At 43.7% G+C, this 20,557-nt stretch overlaps 1 protein-coding gene across 1 annotated transcript in view; it reads right to left on the reverse strand.

Annotated features, from left to right (window-relative positions):
• The window catches only part of LOC124620075 (dynein axonemal heavy chain 1-like), an 804,068-nt gene that overhangs the window by 696,411 nt on the left and 87,100 nt on the right, over window positions 1-20,557 (reverse strand). Inside the window, exons 9-10 of the mRNA XM_047146741.1 lie at window positions 19,892-20,024; window positions 3,967-4,194 (exon numbers count right to left, since the gene is read on the reverse strand). Coding sequence (XP_047002697.1) covers window positions 3,967-4,194; window positions 19,892-20,024 — 361 coding nt within the window. The remainder of the gene's footprint in view (window positions 1-3,966; window positions 4,195-19,891; window positions 20,025-20,557) is intronic.

Here is a 20,557-nt window from a genome sequence, read left to right on the forward strand (position 1 = left end):
TGCGTCTCCGTGCCCACTCAGTACTGGGGCAACTGAATCACATTCTCCATGAGGGTTTTGACTACCACTCTTTGTGCCCTGTAATGTGGAATATCCTACCCACTACCTTACCCACAGTGGTATTCCACAGCCTAATGAACCTATACAGTATCCTACTCCCAACCCATTTCCTCATGGCTCACATCGCTGCAATTGACCACTATGTAAGACCTGTCCCATACATCCTACACCACCACCTACATCAGTCTGGTTACAGCCATCTCCTATCTTAACAAAGGCAAGGCTACCCATGAAAGCCATCATGTGATCTACAAACTAAACTCCAACCACTGTGTTGCTTTCCATGTGGGCATGACAACTAATGATTCATCTGTCTGCATGAATGTCCACTAACAAACTGTGGCCAAGAGACAGCTGGACCATTCAGTTGCTGAACATTTTGCCCAACAGAATATGCCCCACTCCAATGACTGCTTCACAGCCTACAGCACCTGGATCTTTCTCCTACCAACACCACCTTTTCTGACTTGCACAAGTGAGAACCTCCTTGCAGTATATCCCATGTTTCCATAACCCCTGGCCTCAGCCTTCTCTTGTCCCTGTCCTCTACCTACCTTTTCCATTTCTGCTACCACTCCAGCACTACACAGCCTTTTATTCTGCTGGTGCATCCTCTAGTATCTCCCCCCCCCCTTCTCTACTTCTCTCATTTTCCACTCCACTCTCCCCCCAACCCCCCCCCCCCCCCCCCCAAATACACAAATCTCCTACCTGCCCTACACTGTCCTACCACATCTCTGCATGCTCCCACAAACAGCTCCCCACCTTCCCCCATCCCTACTCTGCCATCTCTAACCCTACCCCACCACCCACGCCAGACTGCAGCTACCACCAGGTGCAAATGCCACTCAAAGTCTGGCCATCGCAGCTGGAGACAGTGGTTATGTGTGTGAGTTGTGCTTGTGTGAATGCATTTGTGTTTGCTATCACCAAAGAAGACCTTTTTGTCAACAGCTTAAATACGTAACAGCCTTTTTATTATACCTATCTGTTACTAAACCCCTCCTCTATATGATGATTAGCAATCTATCATTTTATAATTTTGTTCTTACTCCATCCTGGATTTTCCATAGATCAATGTCCCCTACTCAGTAAATTGCATATGGAATCATTCTGTATCATTTCTAGGTTGCCTATTATTTATAATAATTCTCAAAGTTTTGAGGATTGTGATTGAGCCTGATCCTTACTGAAACTAACATCAGAATTCTTTCTTCTGCTTGACTATAACCTGTTTAAAAGGGGAATAAGTGCCTATAGCTAAAAAACTGAGTATTGAAGTTAGACACACCTTTGATTTATTCTGTGGTGAGAAATCTTCCATAGCTTAACAAGAAGTAACTGATTGGCCTGTCAGATGTCTATTAATTTTTTTTTGTTGTTATAGCCTCTATTTACACATGCAGCAAGCACTATTATACCAAATAAAACAATGGAAAGTCCAAGTTGGAATACCAACAATTATTAAAAGGATAGACAGATAACTACTCACAGTAAACTTGACACATTGAGTTGCAAAATGGTTCAAATGGCTCTGAGCACTATGGGACTTAACTGCTGTGGTCATCAGTCCCCTAGAACTTAGAACTACTTAAACCTAACTAACCTAAGGACATCACACACATCCATGCCCGAGGCAGGATTCGAACCTGCGACCGTAGCAGTCCCACGGTTCCGGACTGCAGCGCCTAGAACTGCACGGCCACCGCGGCCGGCCATTGAGTTGCAGACAGACACAATGAAAAGACTGTTATGCACTAAGCTTTTGGCCAAAAGCCCTCTTCGGAAAAGAAAGGAGAACACGCTCACATTCATACAATCAGACACACTTCATTCTGCTTTAGCCAGACTGCAAGCGTTGAACTGAATGAAAGTGGCAATTGAGAGTGGGGTAGAGAAGGAATAGGGATAGCGGAGTATTGGTGGAGGGGAGGAGAGCGATGTGTGGCGGAGCTTGTAGAGCTACTGCAGAAGGTGGCGGAACGAGGCTTGGGCAGCATCAGGAGGCTGTGGGGGAGGGAGGAGGAAATCGGGGAGCAGAAAAGAAGAGTAGCAGAGATGGGAAAAACTGGTTGGTGGGTTTCAGAGAGCGAGGACAACGAGGATGAGGGGATGTAAATTGAGAGGAGGCAGAAACTGTTGGGTGGAGGGTGTGAAGACAGTAGGTTATCGTAGGTTGAGCCCAAGATACTTTAGGGAGTGGAGAATGCATTGTAAGGATAACTCCCACCTGTGCAGTTCAGAGGGGAGGGGAGGATCCAGTTGGCCCAGGTTGTGAAGCAGCCATTAAAATCTAGCATGTTATGGTACATGACATTGCTGCTTTCACAGATTGCCTTGCCTCTGATGGGTTAGGTTATGCCTGTGAGACTGGAATAGGAATTGCTGGGTGGGTGAATTGTGCAGGTCATGCACCTAGGTCTTCCACAGGAATATGATCCCTGTGACAAGTGGCTGGGATTGGATTAGCATAGAGGTAGAATAGGATGTTGTGGAGATTAGGTTGAAATGCATACCACTTTAGGAAGGATGGGAAGGATTTTTGGTACAACGTCCCTCATTTCAGGGCATGATGATCGATAATCAAAGCTCTGATGAAGGATGTGATTCATCTGTTCCAGTCTGACGAGGTACTGGGTGACAAAGGGGGCACTCCTTTGTAGCTGGTTCTTGTGGGTAGGATTGCGGATGTGTGGGGATATGGCACAGCAAATCTAACTGTGAACTATGTCTAGGGAACAGTGGCTGTGTCTGAAGGCCTTGAGAGAACGTCAGCATACCAGGGCAGGGAGCTCTTGTCACTGCACATAAGCTGTCTCCTTAGGTGGCCCGGATGTATCAGAATGATTTTTTGGTATGGTAGGGATGGCAGCTGTCAAAGTGCATTTACTGTTGGTGGTTGGTGGGTTTAATATGGACAGAGGTGTGGATGGAGCCATCAGAGAGGAGTATGGCAATGTGCAGGAAGATGGCATGCTGGGGTGCTGAGATGGTAAGGTCGAGGTGAAATGGATGGGAGAGAACGGGTTGAGGTCGTGAAGGAATGAGGGTACGGTGCCTTGGCCCTGAGTTCAGATCATGAAGATACTATCAATGAATAGGAACCAGACCAGGGGTTTGGGGTTTGAGGAGTCTTGGAAGGTTTCCCCTACATGGACCATAAATAGGTTGGCATAGGGGGGTGCCATGCGGGTGCTGATAGCTGTGCCATGTAGTTGTTTGTATAACTTCCCTTAAAAGGAGAAGTAGTTGCGTTTCTCCTCTCCGCTCCTCTCCCTTTCAGCCCCCATTTTCCCTCCCCTCTCCCCCACAGCCACCCGATGCTGTCTGAGACTTCTCCTGACACTTTCTACAGTATTCTCTGCATGTTCCACCAGACAGAAATCTTCTCTTCCCCCACCCATACTCTGCTATCCATCCCTTTTCTTCCCTGTGCCACTTGCGATTGCTGTTTTTGCTCAACGCAACAGTTGCCACTCCGGCATTCTGGCCTGAGGTGCCCAAGATCGTAGTATGTGAGGTGGGCTTGCTTGCGGGAAGAACTGTGTGTGTGTTTTTCTTTTTCTGATGAAGCCTGTGGCTGAAAGCTAATGTGTCAGTGTCTTTCAACTATGCTGGTCTGTGCCTGTCATCTTTATGATAAATAGCAATCTATCTTTTACTTACATCAGTTTTATTTGTTTTCTTCACATGCTTTCATATATTCCCCTGTAGTGTGTCAAAACAAAATCACACCAGAACTTATAATAAACAGTACAAGACTGCACTACAGCAGACAGGTATTTTATGCATATCATGATTGATTATAAAAAGAACTAGAATATCTAATACGGTACGAAATTTGAAATTTAAATGTAAATATTCTATTCACTACTGCCTGTATAGCAGAAATGATAATTATGTTACCTTTGCAATATTTTCAAAGCATTTACGTAAGTGAGGTTGCACAGCAGTTGGATTTCTTGCTTGAGCAAGGATCTCCAGTAACTCATCATCACTCAAAAAGTAGAATCGTGGGAAAACAGACCGTTTTGTTTCCAGGTAGTCAGACAGTCCCTTCTGAACTTGCTCAAGGAGATAATTGCATTCTCGCAAGCTAGTGAGTAGCTTTTTGTCAGGACAATATTCCATAATCTGAAACAAATTATTTTATTGAAAACATAAACCACTATCTAAGGTTAAATCAAACAATAGAAAGTCCAGGATGGAATAACAACAATATGGAAAGATCAAACAATGGAAAATCAAGGATGCAACAATGACAGTATTACGAAAAGGATTTATTGCTACTGATCCTATTGTGGGGATGCTGAGTCACGGAGAGGCACTACAAAGAGACTGCTACAAAAAGAAGCTTTCAGCATAAGGTCTTCTTCTGCATAAGACAAGACAAGACAACACACACACACACACACACACACACACACACACACACACACACACACACACACTCAAGCAAACGCAACTCACACTCACATGACCACTGTCTCTGGTACCTGAGGCCAGACCACAGTCATGAGAGTGTGAGTTGCATTTGCATCAATGTGTATGTGTGTATGTTGACTAACGCAGAAGAAGCCATTCTGGTGAAACTTCTTGTGTAGCAGGGTCAATCCATGTCAAATGGCCTAAATTTGGACAAGCTCCCCACTTGATCATCTCCAATTTTGATGTAATTTTTACAGGATGTACATATAGACCTTACATGAAGCACTGCCAAATTACAGCTTCATAAGTAGTATGGTGGGGCCACTAGCCACCTTTTCATGAAGGCTCGTTTTTTGACATTGGGACTGAAATGAATAATCAACATTGTTTTACCATTGCTCAGGATCTAAGAGACCTGTCATGCTGAAACTTTGTGATGCTGTTCAACTTTTTTGGTACAATAGCTTAGTTGTAGTACACTAGGTCAAACTATTGTACATTCATCATAGTGTGCTATCAAAGTGGCTCATAAATCTTTTCATACCAAATTTTGGCTATACTTTATTGCCTTGCATCTACTGAAAGAGTAACTTTCTGAAGCTAATACTTTAGTTATCTGCAGCCTGCCAGCATGTCATAAAGCTCTGCAAGTGGCACCCAGATTGCTCAAATAATAACTGAGTTATCGAAGTTTAAAGTGTGCTAAAAAAAATTTATCAGTCAATTTTGGCTCACTTTGAAAAGGTCATATTCAAAAGGAATCACTCAAATTTGATTTTCCTCGGCTCCATTGAAAAGAGATCACCTTGTTTGATAAGAAAAAGTTGTTTTTATTTTGGAGACTTTGCATTTAAGAACAAATAAACTTATATTTTCATTACATTATATATCTAGATATTGCGACTTAAATGAATAAATGATCAACTTTGATTTACCATTGCTCAGGATCTAAGAGACCTGTCATGCTAAAACTTCGTGATCATGTTCAAGTTTTTGGGTACAATATCTTAGCTGTAAAACAAAAGGTCAAACTATGGTAAATTCATCATAGTGTGCTATCAAAGTGGCCTGTAAATCTTGTCGTACCAAATAGACTTACATTTATATTACATTAAAAAATACATGTGCCAGTCATACTCTTTCTGGTTTCCAAGCCAAATATTTCAGTTCTTATTAATTCATTTGCTGAAATTTGTTACTAATAGCAATTACAGTTGATTCTAACAAGCTATAATATCGGCCCATTCTTGTTGCTGATGGAGCTGGAATGGCAGAAATAATATGTTGGTTTGAAATCCAACAAGCATCCTGCCTAGCTGGCCAATACAATGAATGTGCAAGTCCATTGGGGTGCATGAAACTGACCAGAACATCATTTTCTTCTTCTGAAACTTCAGACACACCACCAATCCACCATTTTCCATCATATATACAATGTATTGACCAGGTTGTAAGGTTGTAATATTTCTGAATGAAACTGTTGCTTGACTTTGGTCAACATTCGCCACAAAAAAAATTTGTATCATTGGATACTCTTCTAATACAAACTTGCTTTTCATTTAATGGCACAAAATGGTGATTCTCTCTTTTTCCTGACACTGTGCAGTCATTTTTGAACCTTGCTTCCTGCTCACTTTTTAATGTTTCAATTTATTCTTTTGAAACAAAAACGAATTGGATTCCTCTTATATTCTTTGTACAGTATTTAAACAAATCAGTTGGTGTCAAAATCTGGTCCTCAGTTGGTCTTTGAAGGCTTGCTGTTGCTGCCAGGCACTTTACAGTTCCTCCAATTTCATCACATGGAGATTTTCCATGGCTTGTAGCAAAAAAGTCCCATTCAGCTGAGATTCTAAAGTCATTTTGATGGTGGGAGAGATTCAGAAAATTTTTAATTTTTTGTACTGCACTGCTGATCCATCACTGAAGTAGTAAATGTGTGTGATTTTTTCCAAGGAGACTCTTTAGATCTTCTATTAATTTCACTATAAAAGCATGTACAGCGATTGCATCATGTTTCAGGCTGTTGCTTATTATACAGTAGCTGATGCTCTGATGTCCAAGTTATTTCTGAAGTACACAACAAATGGGTGTAAAATTGCTTGGCTGTTATTCCAGTGAAAACCTTGAGCTGCATCCTGGACAATGAAGGAATAATTTTCAGCAAAGTCCACTAATATGATCAGTTCAGTTGGCTTGCAGCTTTCTTTTACGCATTTTAGGTGCTTGCTCTGGTGCTTTGCAACATGAGTGGAAAGTCTGTCAATTTTCGAAATCAGATCTTCAATAAAATCCTTGGTGGTCATCTGCTTGGTTTCTAATGTATCTCTATCAGTGTGCACCAACTGTTTGAACTTGTGGCTGTTATCAACTGCAAGAGTTGACTGCCTCATCTTCGAGAACGAACTTCTTTGAAAACTGTTGATTTCAGTGTGTTCCGAACTCTGTATTCGAGCAGATGTGTTTGTACCGACATGATCAAAATAAATTTAATTCATTATAAACGAGGAAATACTTAATGTTGGGTTCGATATTACCATACATAACATCCCAATCCCCACACTGGTGACCCTCGATGCTCATGAACTCCGCTTACGACGCCAGAAATGTGTGCTGTAACATGGCCATGGACAAACAATGCAGCAACCCTTTGTTGGATTTCTACGTCCATCGACTTCACTTCGAGCTGCATCTGGATGCAGTTTACAAGAAGTGTAATTAAGTGTGTAAATTCCCGACTCTTGTGTGAATCGTGCTTTTTGGTAACTTTCGTCGTCATCTCACACACCGACAATGCAACCGAGGCGCACACGTCGTCCATCGAAACCTGCTCAACGCGTCGGTAATTTCACTTCCGGACAGTGCAGTGCCTCTTCGCCGATTAATCTGGACAATTCTGACTTGCTTTTGTGTAATGAATTAACTTTGTGTAGTGCTTCGACATCGGACAATCATGCCAAACAATGGACTGCAACAAACGGGGACTATGTTGCAAATCCCAGTTCGTACAAACTCCGAACTACGGCTAAGTTGCATGCCTGGTCGAATTCACAAACACCCGTCACGGCTACCACATCTTCCGTGTCGCGTGCAAATTTGTTCGACCCGGTTTCCGCACAGCCCGTCTTCCTGAGTTCGAATGTTCGCGCCAACTTTCCCGCCGCTTCTCCGCACTTGTCCCTCATTTGCAGCATTCAACTACCAACATTTCTCTTGGACCAACTTCCAATATGGTTCATGGCTGCAGAGTATACATTCTCCTCTTATGGCATCACCGATGACGGTGAAAAACACCTCGTACTCTTCAGGCACCTAAAGGACTATCATATAATAACGGACATTATCTGTGATAATTTGAGTGACAAGTACACCACAGCAAAAGCCGCTTTAATTCAGCACCTGTCACCAACAAAACAGAAACAAATTGAAAAAGGACATCCTACTGATCAACGACAATGCACCAATTACACCGACAACAATGCCAGCTGTTTCTCAGTGCAACACTGCACATGCCACAACTCCGTCTATGCAGCACCCGAGCCGCACCAACTCTGGTCGACCGCTACCAACAGTGACGTCTCGGCCGCTGCCTGCTGGCTCACTGACCTCGACCCAGTCAGAACAAACAACTGCGCGACATACGATCCCGCCACAGCTACTGCACCCGCATCTTGTCAACAACTCGCCGACACTACGCACGCTTACTGCCTGGCCGTTCACTACTCGATCGCGCCTGCAACTTGTTCACCCACCCCAGAAGACAATTTCAGCCGTATCAATGCTTCATACAGCAGTGAACGTGTTCTCACTCCGCTGCCGCCAAGTAATGAGTTTCACATTCGAAAATATTTCTTTCAAATTATTCAGAAGAAGGTACTTTTGCATCAAAACTTTCTATCCTTATATTCTAATTGATACACAGTCTTTTTTACCTGGACAAATTCGGCTAAATTCTTCATTCTGAAAAAATGTTACCACTCTTTCTTTTACGGCATCTGGAATCTTCTTGCCACACTTGTTCTTTGGCAGAGCTAATATACCATTTTCTGCCTGTAACTTCCTAGCTGCTTTTACCATCTTCTCTGAAACACCAAATTCTTGCATTGTCTCTTTTATAGTCCAGCTTTGTGGTACTAATGTCAGTATTTTCAATTTTTCAGGCTGCCTTGACAATTGCAACTTCTCTTTCAATTCTTTAATCAGCCACTTATAATCTTCACAATCAGGACATGTCTTGCTTGTACTAGGTGTTTGAAGATCTTTTGGGGTGAATCCTCCAGCAGCAGCAATGTTATTCGCAATTGCCTCGTGAGCTTCACTTATTTTTCATTTTGCGTAACCTTTCACATCCCTTTTTGATACTCTCTGAAATTTTAGAGGGGAGACCCCAAAAGCAGTCGACTTGAATGGAGTGATACTTCTGAATATGCATCATCTTCTGACTGGTTTGAAGTCGACTGCAATTTTTCTGCTTTCTTTGCTAAAAATTGTTTTCTACAAGTTCGACAGATCTTCTGACTAGGTTTCACATTGCTCTTAGTCACGGCTTGCAATTGTTTTGCTGTTTCCACATTGACAATCCGTAAACCCTTTTTAACAGAATGGTTCTTTGCACCGAAAGGATTACAACAAGATCTCTGTAGAAAGTCATATTTGTCCACCAGTATTGTTTTGTGATGAAAGTATATTTGTCCATTTTCAGTAAGACGTATCTCACTTCTTTGCTTTATTAATTCCTGTTGCTCTACTGAAAATTCTTTGATTGGAGTGATGCCTTATTGATGTGTGTATGTTTTCAGAAGACATGCAGAATTATCTGCAAGGCCAATGAGACATGTTACTGAAACCTCATTGATATCCATTACACTACAATTAAACTTATGTTTCCAATTGCCGTTTGCTTCAATATTAGATAAAGTAGAAGTGGTGTATATTACCAACTGAAAAATATTAAACAATCATAGATAAAGGAAACTTACTTGAGAATACAACAGAAAAAAATTAAATAATCTGATAAACATTTCTAAAGGGTCACCCCGTACCTTGAAATAATTTTTTCTTACTGAAAAAAGATGTTTATTCAGTAATGACAACGCACTTCACATCATTTAAAAAGGCACACACAACATCTGAACACTCTTCACTACACAACTGTGTGCTTCAGACTGATTGTTGAAGCATGTTACCAAACTCCATTGTTGACACTAAACTGGTCTGCCTCCAAAGTAAAAACAACTTTTTCTGATGAGAAAAGGTGAGCTCAGATAACTCAGTTATTATTTGAGCAATCTGGATGCCACTTGCAGAGCTTTCTAACATGCTGACAGGCTGTAGATAACTAAGGTATCAGCTTCAGAAAGCTATTCTTTCAGCAGATACAAGGCAATAAAGCGTAGTCAAAATTTGGTACAAAAAGATTTATGAGCCACTTTGATAGCACACTATGATGAATTTACCATAGTTTGACCTTTTGTTTTACAGCTAAGATATTGTACTCAAAAATTTGAACAGGATCATGAAGTTTCAGCATGACAGGTCTCTTAGATCCTGAACAATGGTAAAACAAAGTTGATCATTTGTTCATTTCAGTCGCAATGTCACAAAAAATGAGCCTTTACGAATAGGTGGCTAGTGGCCCCACCATACTACTTATGAAGCTGTAATTTTGCACTGCTTCATGTAAGGTCTGTATGTACATCCTGTAAAAATTTCATCAAAATTGGAGATGGTCAAGTGAGGACCCTTAGGCCACGTGACATGGAATGACCCAGCAGTCTTTTTGTTGTGCCTGTCTGCAACTCAGCGTCTCCACTATTTGGTGAGTAGCAGTCTATCCTTTTCCTTATACTAAAAATATGGAAAGGACAGAGGAGGCATTGAGTCACAGACAGGCATAATCAAAAGAACACTAAAATATTTAAGCTTTCAGACAATGTCGTTCTTCTGAAGTAGAAACACACACACATTCACACAAGTACAGCTGTCACACACGTTATGCCCATCTGCGACTCTATGCCTCCTAGATGTGGTTATTAGCAGTCTATTCTTTTCACTATACAAGGTTACTGACACAATACACAGCGAAGAACCAAAGACAACAAAGAAAGGAAAAATCATCAAAGTACTCCAAACAAAAAATTGTGTGTTGAAAAACAGGCAATGTGTACAACTTTGTTTTCAAGTTGCATACAAAAAAATTACATTTAAACTAGCTATATGTTTCAAATGTGCAGATACTGTGTTGCTGGATAAACAGAAGTAACATTAATTAGGTATGTAAAGCAGCAGTACAGTCCATAGTAAGTCATTGTTGCCATTCTTGCAAGATTTTGTGGTAGCAAAAATTCTCAATATTTGTGATATTTGTTTCGTTTTTGTATGTGTTTACTGATTTAGCGTATTTGCGGAATTTCACATGTTAAAAGGACCTAATATTGTACTAACAAAGTTAGTTGCTTTGGGGAAATTTGTACCCTTTGTAATACAATGTGATATCCTACTAAACTTTTAATTGTCTTATTAATTCACTTGGCACATGTTCCACATGATAATAATTACAAAATGTATTTAACACCTCAAGAAATATGCTCATAATACATGTACTATGGATTTCTGGACTGGTGTCAGTGACTTGGAAAAGAGCTTACTGGGCTGGTACATCATGGTCTAACAGTGCTACGTCTCATCCTTGTTGTTTTAGCTGAAGCTGCAGCAAACATTTTCAGAACTATTGTGTTCCTTCAATGATCAGTTAACATTAAACAGAATTATATGTGCACTTCATTTTTATCACTCTATGGTCACAGACACTCACAGAAATTAGAAGCTCTCCTCACACACATGCAATCACACCTACATTTAAATTGTTTTTTAATTTATGTAAATGTATGTATGTTTGTTTGTGACTCCTATTTCCTATTGATATTACTTTAGGCTTTATAAGCCTCTTCACCTCTCTGTGTAGTAATATGTTGTGATGAATATGGAGGACTCATTAAATTGGTTGACATGGCTACTTACAATAGAGAAGTGTTGTCAATTTATCAGGAGAAGGGAAATATATATAGAAAACACATTAATAATATATAAAAAAACAAAGATGAGGTGACTAACCGAACAAAAGCGCTGGCAGGTCGATAGACACACAACAAACACAAACATACACACAAAATTCAAGCTTTCGCAACAAACTGTTGCCTCATCAGGAAAGAGGGAAGGAGAGGGGAAGACGAAAGGAAGTGGGTTTTAAGGGAGAGGGTAAGGAGTCATTCCAATCCCGGGAGCGGAAAGACTTACCTTAGGGGGAAAAAAGGACAGGTATACACTCGCACACACGCACATATCCATCCACACATACAGACACAAGCAGACATATTTAAAGACAAAGAGTTTGGGCAGAGATGTCAGTCGAGGCAGAAGTGTAGAGGCAAAGAAGTTGTTGAAAGACAGGTGAGGTATGAGTGGCGGCAACTTGAAATTAGCGGAGACTGAGGCCTGGCGGATGACGAGAAGAGAGGATATACTGAAGGGCAAGTTCCCATCTCCGGAGTTCGGATAGGTTGGTGTTGGTGGGAAGTATCCAGATAACCCGGATGGTGTAACACTGTGCCAAGATGTGCTGGCTGTGCACCAAGGCATGTTTAGCCACAGGGTGATCCTCATTACCAACAAACACTGTCTGCCTGTGTCCATTCATGCGAATGGACAGTTTGTTGCTGGTCATTCCCACATAGAATGCATCACAGTGTAGGCAGGTCAGTTGGTAAATCACGTGGGTGCTTTCACACGTGGCTCTGCCTCTGATCGTGTACACCTTCCGGGTTACAGGACTGGAGTAGGTGGTGGTGGGAGGGTGCATGGGACAGGTTTTGCATCGGGGGCGGTTACAAGGATAGGAGCCAGAGGGTAGGGAAGGTGGTTTGGGGATTTCATAGGGATGAACTAACAGGTTACGAAGGTTAGGTGGACGGCGGAAAGACACTCTTGGCGGAGTGGGGAGGATTTCATGAAGGATGGATCTCATTTCAGGGCAGGATTTGAGGAAGTCGTATCCCTGCTGGAGAGCCACATTCAGAGTCTGGTCCAGTCCCGGAAAGTATCCTGTCACAAGTGGGGCACTTTTGTGGTTCTTCTGTGGGGGATTCTGGGTTTGAGGGGACGAGGAAGTGGCTCTGGTTATTTGCTTCTGTACCAGGTCGGGAGGGTAGTTGCGGGATACGAAAGCTGTTTTCAGGTTGTTGGTGTAATGCTTCAGGGATTCCGGACTGGAGCAGATTCGTTTGCCACGAAGACCTAGGCTGTAGGGAAGGGACCGTTTGATGTGGAATGGGTGGCAGCTGTCATAATGGAGGTACTGTTGCTTGTTGGTGGGTTTGATGTGGACGGACGTGTGAAGTTGGCCATTGGACAGGTGGAGGTCAACGTCAAGGAAAGTGGCATGGGATTTGGAGTAGGACCAGGTGAAACTGATGGAACCAAAGGAGTTGAGGTTGGAGAGGAAATTCTGGAGTTCTTCTTCACTGTGAGTCCAGATCATGAAGATGTCATCAATAAATCTGTACCAAACTCTGGGTTGGCAGACTTGGGTAACCAAGAAGGCTTCCTCCAAGCGACCCATGAATAGGTTGGCGTACGAGGGGGCTATCCTGGTGCCCATGGCTGTTCCCTTTAATTGTTGGTATGTCTGGCCCTCAAAAGTGAAGAAGTTGTGGGTCAGGATGAAGCTGGCTAAGGTGATGAGGAAAGAGGTTTTAGGTAGGGTGGCAGGTGATCGGCGTGAAAGGAAATGCTCCATCGCAGCGAGGCCCTGGACGTGCGGAATATTTGTGTATAAGGACGTGGCATCAATGGTTACAAGGATGGTTTCCGGGGGTAACAGATTGGGTAAGGATTCCAGGCGTTCAAGGAAGTGGTTGGTGTCCTTGATGAAGGATGGGAGACTGCATGTAATGGGTTGAAGGTGTTGATCTACGTAGGCAGAGATACGTTCTGTGGGGGCTTGGTAACCAGCTACAATGGGGCGGCCGGGATGATTGGGTTTGTGGATTTTAGGAAGAAGGTAGAAGGTAGGGGTGCGGGGTGTCGGTGGGGTCAGGAGGTTGATGGAGTCAGGTGAAAGGTTTTGCAGGGGGCCTAAGGTTCTGAGGATTCCTTGAAGCTCCGCCTGGACATCGGGAATGGGGTTACCTTGGCAAACTTTGTATGTGGTGTTGTCTGAAAACTGATGCAGTCCCTCAGCCACATACTCCCGGAAACCATCCTTGTAACCATTGATGCCACGTCCTTATACACAAATATTCCGCACGTCCAGGGCCTCGCTGCGATGGAGCATTTCCTTTCACGCCGATCACCTGCCACCCTACCTAAAACCTCTTTCCTCATCACCTTAGCCAGCTTCATCCTGACCCACAACTTCTTCACTTTTGAGGGCCAGACATACCAACAATTAAAGGGAACAGCCATGGGCACCAGGATAGCCCCCTCGTACGCCAACCTATTCATGGGTCGCTTGGAGGAAGCCTTCTTGGTTACCCAAGTCTGCCAACCCAGAGTTTGGTACAGATTTATTGATGACATCTTCATGATCTGGACTCACAGTGAAGAAGAACTCCAGAATTTCCTCTCCAACCTCAACTCCTTTGGTTCCATCAGTTTCACCTGGTCCTACTCCAAATCCCATGCCACTTTCCTTGACGTTGACCTCCACCTGTCCAATGGCCAACTTCACACGTCCGTCCACATCAAACCCACCAACAAGCAACAGTACCTCCATTATGACAGCTGCCACCCATTCCACATCAAACGGTCCCTTCCCTACAGCCTAGGTCTTCGTGGCAAACGAATCTGCTCCAGTCCGGAATCCCTGAAGCATTACACCAACAACCTGAAAACAGCTTTCGTATCCCGCAACTACCCTCCCGACCTGGTACAGAAGCAAATAACCAGAGCCACTTCCTCGTCCCCTCAAACCCAGAATCCCCCACAGAAGAACCACAAAAGTGCCCCACTTGTGACAGGATACTTTCCGGGACTGGACCAGACTCTGAATGTGGCTCTCCAGCAGGGATACGACTTCCTCAAATCCTGCCCTGAAATGAGATCCATCCTTCATGAAATCCTCCCCACTCCGCCAAGAGTGTCTTTCCGCCGTCCACCTAACCTTCGTAACCTGTTAGTTCATCCCTATGAAATCCCCAAACCACCTTCCCTACCCTCTGGCTCCTATCCTTGTAACCGCCCCCGATGCAAAACCTGTCCCATGCACCCTCCCACCACCACCTACTCCAGTCCTGTAACCCGGAAGGTGTACACGATCAGAGGCAGAGCCACGTGTGAAAGCACCCACGTGATTTACCAACTGACCTGCCTACACTGTGATGCATTCTATGTGGGAATGACCAGCAACAAACTGTCCATTCGCATGAATGGACACAGGCAGACAGTGTTTGTTGGTAATGAGGATCACCCTGTGGCTAAACATGCCTTGGTGCACAGCCAGCACATCTTGGCACAGTGTTACACCATCCGGGTTATCTGGATACTTCCCACCAACACCAACCTATCCGAACTCCGGAGATGGGAACTTGCCCTTCAGTATATCCTCTCTTCTCGTCATCCGCCAGGCCTCAATCTCCACTAATTTCAAGTTGCCGCCACTCATACCTCACCTGTCTTTCAACAACTTCTTTGCCTCTACACTTCTGCCTCGACTGACATCTCTGCCCAAACTCTTTGTCTTTAAATATGTCTGCTTGTGTCTGTATGTGTGGATGGATATGTGCGTGTGTGCGAGTGTATACCTGTCCTTTTTTCCCCCTAAGGTAAGTCTTTCCGCTCCCGGGATTGGAATGACTCCTTACCCTCTCCCTTAAAACCCACTTCCTTTCGTCTTCCCCTCTCCTTCCCTCTTTCCTGATGAGGCAACAGTTTGTTGCGAAAGCTTGAATTTTGTGTGTATGTTTGTGTTTGTTGTGTGTCTATCGACCTGCCAGCGCTTTTGTTCGGTAAGTCACCTCATCTTTGTTTGTTTGTTTGTTTTTTTATATATAATTTTTCCCACGTGGAATGTTTCCTTCCATTATATTAAACACATTAATAAATTTGATTTAAAACAAAACATACTTCAAACATCTGAGATTGTATGAATGAGGGAAAAGAACATTCCAAAATATGCAACAGTATCAAACAACAATTGACCTTTGAAGAAACACCAGGCTTTAGAAGATCTTTGGTGTGGTTCCAGTTGAAATAAGAGAATGAGATGCAGACTTATTGGACAATATTCTACCAACCTGTTTAGCCACTTATCTACATAATATTCTTTACACATGTAAGTTTTCCCATCTTGTTTTCTGATAAATGTAATGTATTCTGTGAGAAGGATGGCTTAAATTATTCCATATCCAAATACATAAAAAATAGAAAGAAACATGCCACATGGGAAAAATATATTAAAAAAAGATGCTGTGACTTACCAAATGAGAAAGTACTGGTATAGACACAATAAAAAACACACAAACACACACACAAATTTCAAGCTTTCGCAACCCATGGTTGCTTCATCAGGAAAGAGGGAAGGAGAGGGAAAGACGAAAGGATGTGGGTTTTAAGGGAGAGGGTAAGAAGTCATTCCAATCCTGGGAGCAGAAAGACTTACCTTAAGGGGTACAAGGGACAGGTATACACTCGCACACACACACATATCCATCCGCACATATACAGACACAAGCAGACGTATGTAAAGGCAAAGAGTTTGGACAGAGATGTCAGCCGAGGTGGAAGTACAGTACCCAAACAACCCGGCCGCCCCATTGTAGCTGGTTACCAAGCCTCCACAGAACGTATCTCTGCCTACGTAGATCAACACCTTCAACCCATTACATGCAGTCTCCCATCCTTCATCAAAGACACCAACCACTTTCTCGAACGCCTGGAATCCTTACCCAATCTGTTACCCACGGAAACCATCCTTGTAACCATTGATGCCACTTCCTTACACACAAATATCCTGCACGTCGAAGGCCTCGCTGCGATGGAGCACTTCCTTTCATGCCGATCACCTGCCACCCTACCTAAAACCTCTTTCCTCATTACCTTAGCCAGCTTCATCATAACTCACAACTTCTTCCCTTTCGAAGGCCAGACATAACAACAATTAAAGGGAACAGCCATGGGTACCAGGATGGCCCCCTTGTACGTCAGCCTATTTATAGGTCGCTTAGAGGAAGCCTTCTTGGTTACCCAAGCCTGCCAACCCAAAGTTTGGTACAGATTTATTGATGACATCTTCATGATCTGGACTCACAGTGAAGAAGATCTCCAGAATTTCCTCTACAACCTCAACTCCTTTGGTTCCATCAGATTCACCTGGTCCTACTCCAAATCCCATGCCACTTTCCTCGACATTGACCTCCATCTGTCCAATGGCCAGCTTCACACATCCATCCACATCAAACCCACCAACAAGCAACAGTACCTCCATTATGACAGCTGCCACCCATTCCATATCAAACGGTCCCTTCCCTACAGCTTAGGTCTTCATGGCAAACGAATCTGCTCCAGTCCCGAATCCCTGAAACATTACACCAACAACCTGAAAACAGCTTTCTCATCCCGTAACTACCCTCACAACCTGGTACAGAAGCAAATAACCAGAGCCACTTCCTCATCCCTTCAAACCCAGAACCTCCCCCAAAAGTGCCCCACTTGTGACAGGATACTTTCCGGGACTGGATCAGACTCTGAATGTGGCTCTCCAGCAGGGATACGACTTCCTCAAATCCTGCCCTGAAATGAGATCCATCCTTCATGAAATCCTCCCCACTCCACCAAGAGTGTCTTTCCGCCATCCACCTAACCTTCATAACCTCTTGGTTCATCCCTATGAAATCCCCAAACCACCTTCCCTACCCTCTGGCTCCTACCCTTGTAACCGCCCCCGGTGTAAAACCTGTCCCTTGCACCCTCTCACCACCACCTACTCCAGTCCTGTAACCCGGAAGGTACACACGATCAAAGGCAGAGCCACGTGTGAAAACACCCCCGTGATTTACCAACTGACCTGCCTACACTGTGAAGCCTTCTATGTGGGAATGACCAGCAACAAACTGTCCATTCGCATGAACAGACACAGGCAGACAGTGTTTGTTGGTAATGAGGATCACCCTGTGGCTAAACATACCTTGGTGCACTGCCAGCACATCTTGGCACAGTATTACACCGTCCAGGTAATCTGGATACTTCCCGCCGACACCAACCTATCAGAACTCCGGAGATGGGAACTTGCCCTTCAATATATCCTCTCTTCCCGTTACCCACAAGGCCTCAACCTCCGCTAATTTCAAGTTGCTGCCCCTCGTACATCACTTATCACTCAACATCTTTGCCTCTGTAGTTCCGCCTCGACTGACATCTCTGCCCAAACTCTTTGCCTTTACATATGTCTGCTTGTGTCTGTATATGTGCGGATGGATGTGTGTGTGTGCGCGAGTGTATACCTGTCTCTTTTTCCCCCCAAGGTAAGTCTTTCCACTCCTGGGATTGGAATGACTCCTTACCCTCTCCCTTAAAACCCACATCCTTTCGTCTTTCCCTCTCCTTCTCTTTCCTGATGAAGCAACCGTGGGTTGCAAAAGCTTGAAATTTGTGTGTGTGTTTGTGTGTTTTTTATTGTGTCTATCTACCAGTGGTTTCTGGTTTGGTAAGTCACAGCATTATACAGGGTGTTTCAAAAATGACCGGTATATTTGAAATGGCAATAAAAACTAAACGAGCAGCGATAGAAATACACCGTTTGTTGCAATATGCTTGGGACAACAGTACATTTTCAGGCAGACAAACTTTCGAAATTACAGTAGTTACAATTTTCAACAACAGATGGCGCTGCGGTCTGGGAAACTCTATAGTACTATATTTTCCACATATCCACCACGCGTAGCAATAATATGGCGTAGTCTCTGAATGAAATTACCCGAAACCTTTGACAACGTGTCTGGCGGAATGGCTTCACATGCAGATGAGATGTACTGCTTCAGCTGTTCAATTGTTTCTGGATTCTGGCGGTACACCTGGTCTTTCAAGTGTCCCCACAGAAAGAAGTCACAGGGGTTCATGTCTGGCGAATAGGGAGGCCAATCCACGCCGGCTCCTGTATGTTTCGGATAGCCCAAAGCAATCACACGATCATCGAAATATTCATTCAGGAAATTAAAGACGTCGGCCGTGCGATGTGGCCGGGCACCATCTTGCATAAACCACGAGGTGTTCGCAGTGTCGTCTAAGGCAGTTTGTACCGCCACAAATTCACGAAGAATGTCCAGATAGCGTGATGCAGTAATCGTTCGGATCTGAAAAATGGGCCAATGATTCCTTTGGAAGAAATGGCGGCCCAGACCAGTACTTTTTGAGGATGCAGGGACGATGGGACTGCAACATGGGGTTTTTCGGTTCCCCATATGCGCCAGTTCTGTTTATTGACGAAGCCGTCCAGGTAAAAATAAGCTTTGTCAGTAAACCAAATGCTGCCCACATGCATATCGCCATCATCAATCCTGTGCACTATATCGTTAGCGAATGTCTCTCGTGCAGCAATGGTAGCGGCGCTGAGGGGTTGCCGCGTTTGAATTTTGTATGGATAGAGGTGTAAACTCTGGCGCATGAGACGATACGTGGACGTTGGCGTCATTTGGACCGCAGCTGCAACACAGCGAACGGAAACCCGAGGCCGTTGTTGGATCACCTGCTGCACTAGCTGCGTGTTGCCCTCTGTGGTTGCCGTACGCGGTCGCCCTACCTTTCCAGCACGTTCATCCGTCACGTTCCCAGTCCATTGAAATTTTTCAAACAGATTCTTTATTGCATCGCTTTTCGGTCCTTTGGTTACATTAAACCTCCGTTGAAAACTTCGTCTTGTTGCAACAACACTGTGTTCTAGGCGGTGGAATTCCAACACCAGAAAAATCCTCTGTTCTAAGGAATAAGCCATGTTGTCTACAGCACACTTGCACGTTGTGAACAGCACACGCTTACAGCAGAAAAACGACGTACAGAATGGCGCACCCACAGACTGCGTTGTCTTCTATATCTTTCACATCACTTGCAGCGCCATCTGTTGTTGAAAATTGTAACTACTGTAATTTCGAAAGTTTGTCCGCCTGAAAATGTACTGTTGTCCCAAGCATATTGCAACAAACGGTGTATTTCTATCGCTGCTCGTTTAGTTTTTATTGCCGTTTCAAATATACCGGTCATTTTTGAAACACCCTGTATGTGTGTGTGTGTGTGTGTGTGTGTGTGTGTGTGGGTGTGAGAGAGAGAGAGAGAGAGAGAGAGAGAGAGAGAGAGAGAGAGAGAGAGAGAGAGAGAGTGTGCGCTTTACTTCTTAACATTTTTCTTTACAAATTACCTTAGGGTTGTCAAATGCACCTTTCATAATCCTTTTCCAGTTTCGATCCATGGTGTTATACTTCTTGCTTTCAACAGGTAGCTGTCGATTTATATCCTCACTCGTAAATATTGGTTCCAGATACATCCATTCTCTGCAATTACAGAGCACACACAACATTAAAAACAGGGGGAAGGGGGGGGGGGGGTTTAGAGCAAATTAATCCAGCCTAGGTGAATCATCGGATAAATATGAAAACGTTAGTAAGTAAACTCACTGGACAAGATATTAATCACATCCTTAAGACTGCATATGTACCAGGTTGTCATGTGTTTCCTCCACCATTGACATATGCCATTGTGATGAAGGGGTGTATATGTGTATGGCGTGGGGGGAGGGGGAGGGGGCTGAATGGGTTGGTGACTGGTGACTGCGTGCATGCAAAGGAGTTATCATATACAGACATCCTATCGATCACACTGTGAATATAGTTGCTCAATTTGTTGCTGTATCAATGTGGGCTGTCACACTCACAGCCATGTAACACAGTACAAGAACAGCAGTCTTAAAAAGACCCTAACAGACAGAGACCAAAAGCTAGTATCACCTATTTTGTAGAGGGCAAACAATCTGCCCTTAAAAAGTGCAACAAACAATTTGTGTGTTAATATAGTGAATTATGTGGTC

The sequence above is a fragment of the Schistocerca americana genome, chromosome 6, assembly GCF_021461395.2.
Source record: "Schistocerca americana isolate TAMUIC-IGC-003095 chromosome 6, iqSchAmer2.1, whole genome shotgun sequence".
Lineage (NCBI taxonomy): Eukaryota > Metazoa > Arthropoda > Insecta > Orthoptera > Acrididae > Schistocerca > Schistocerca americana.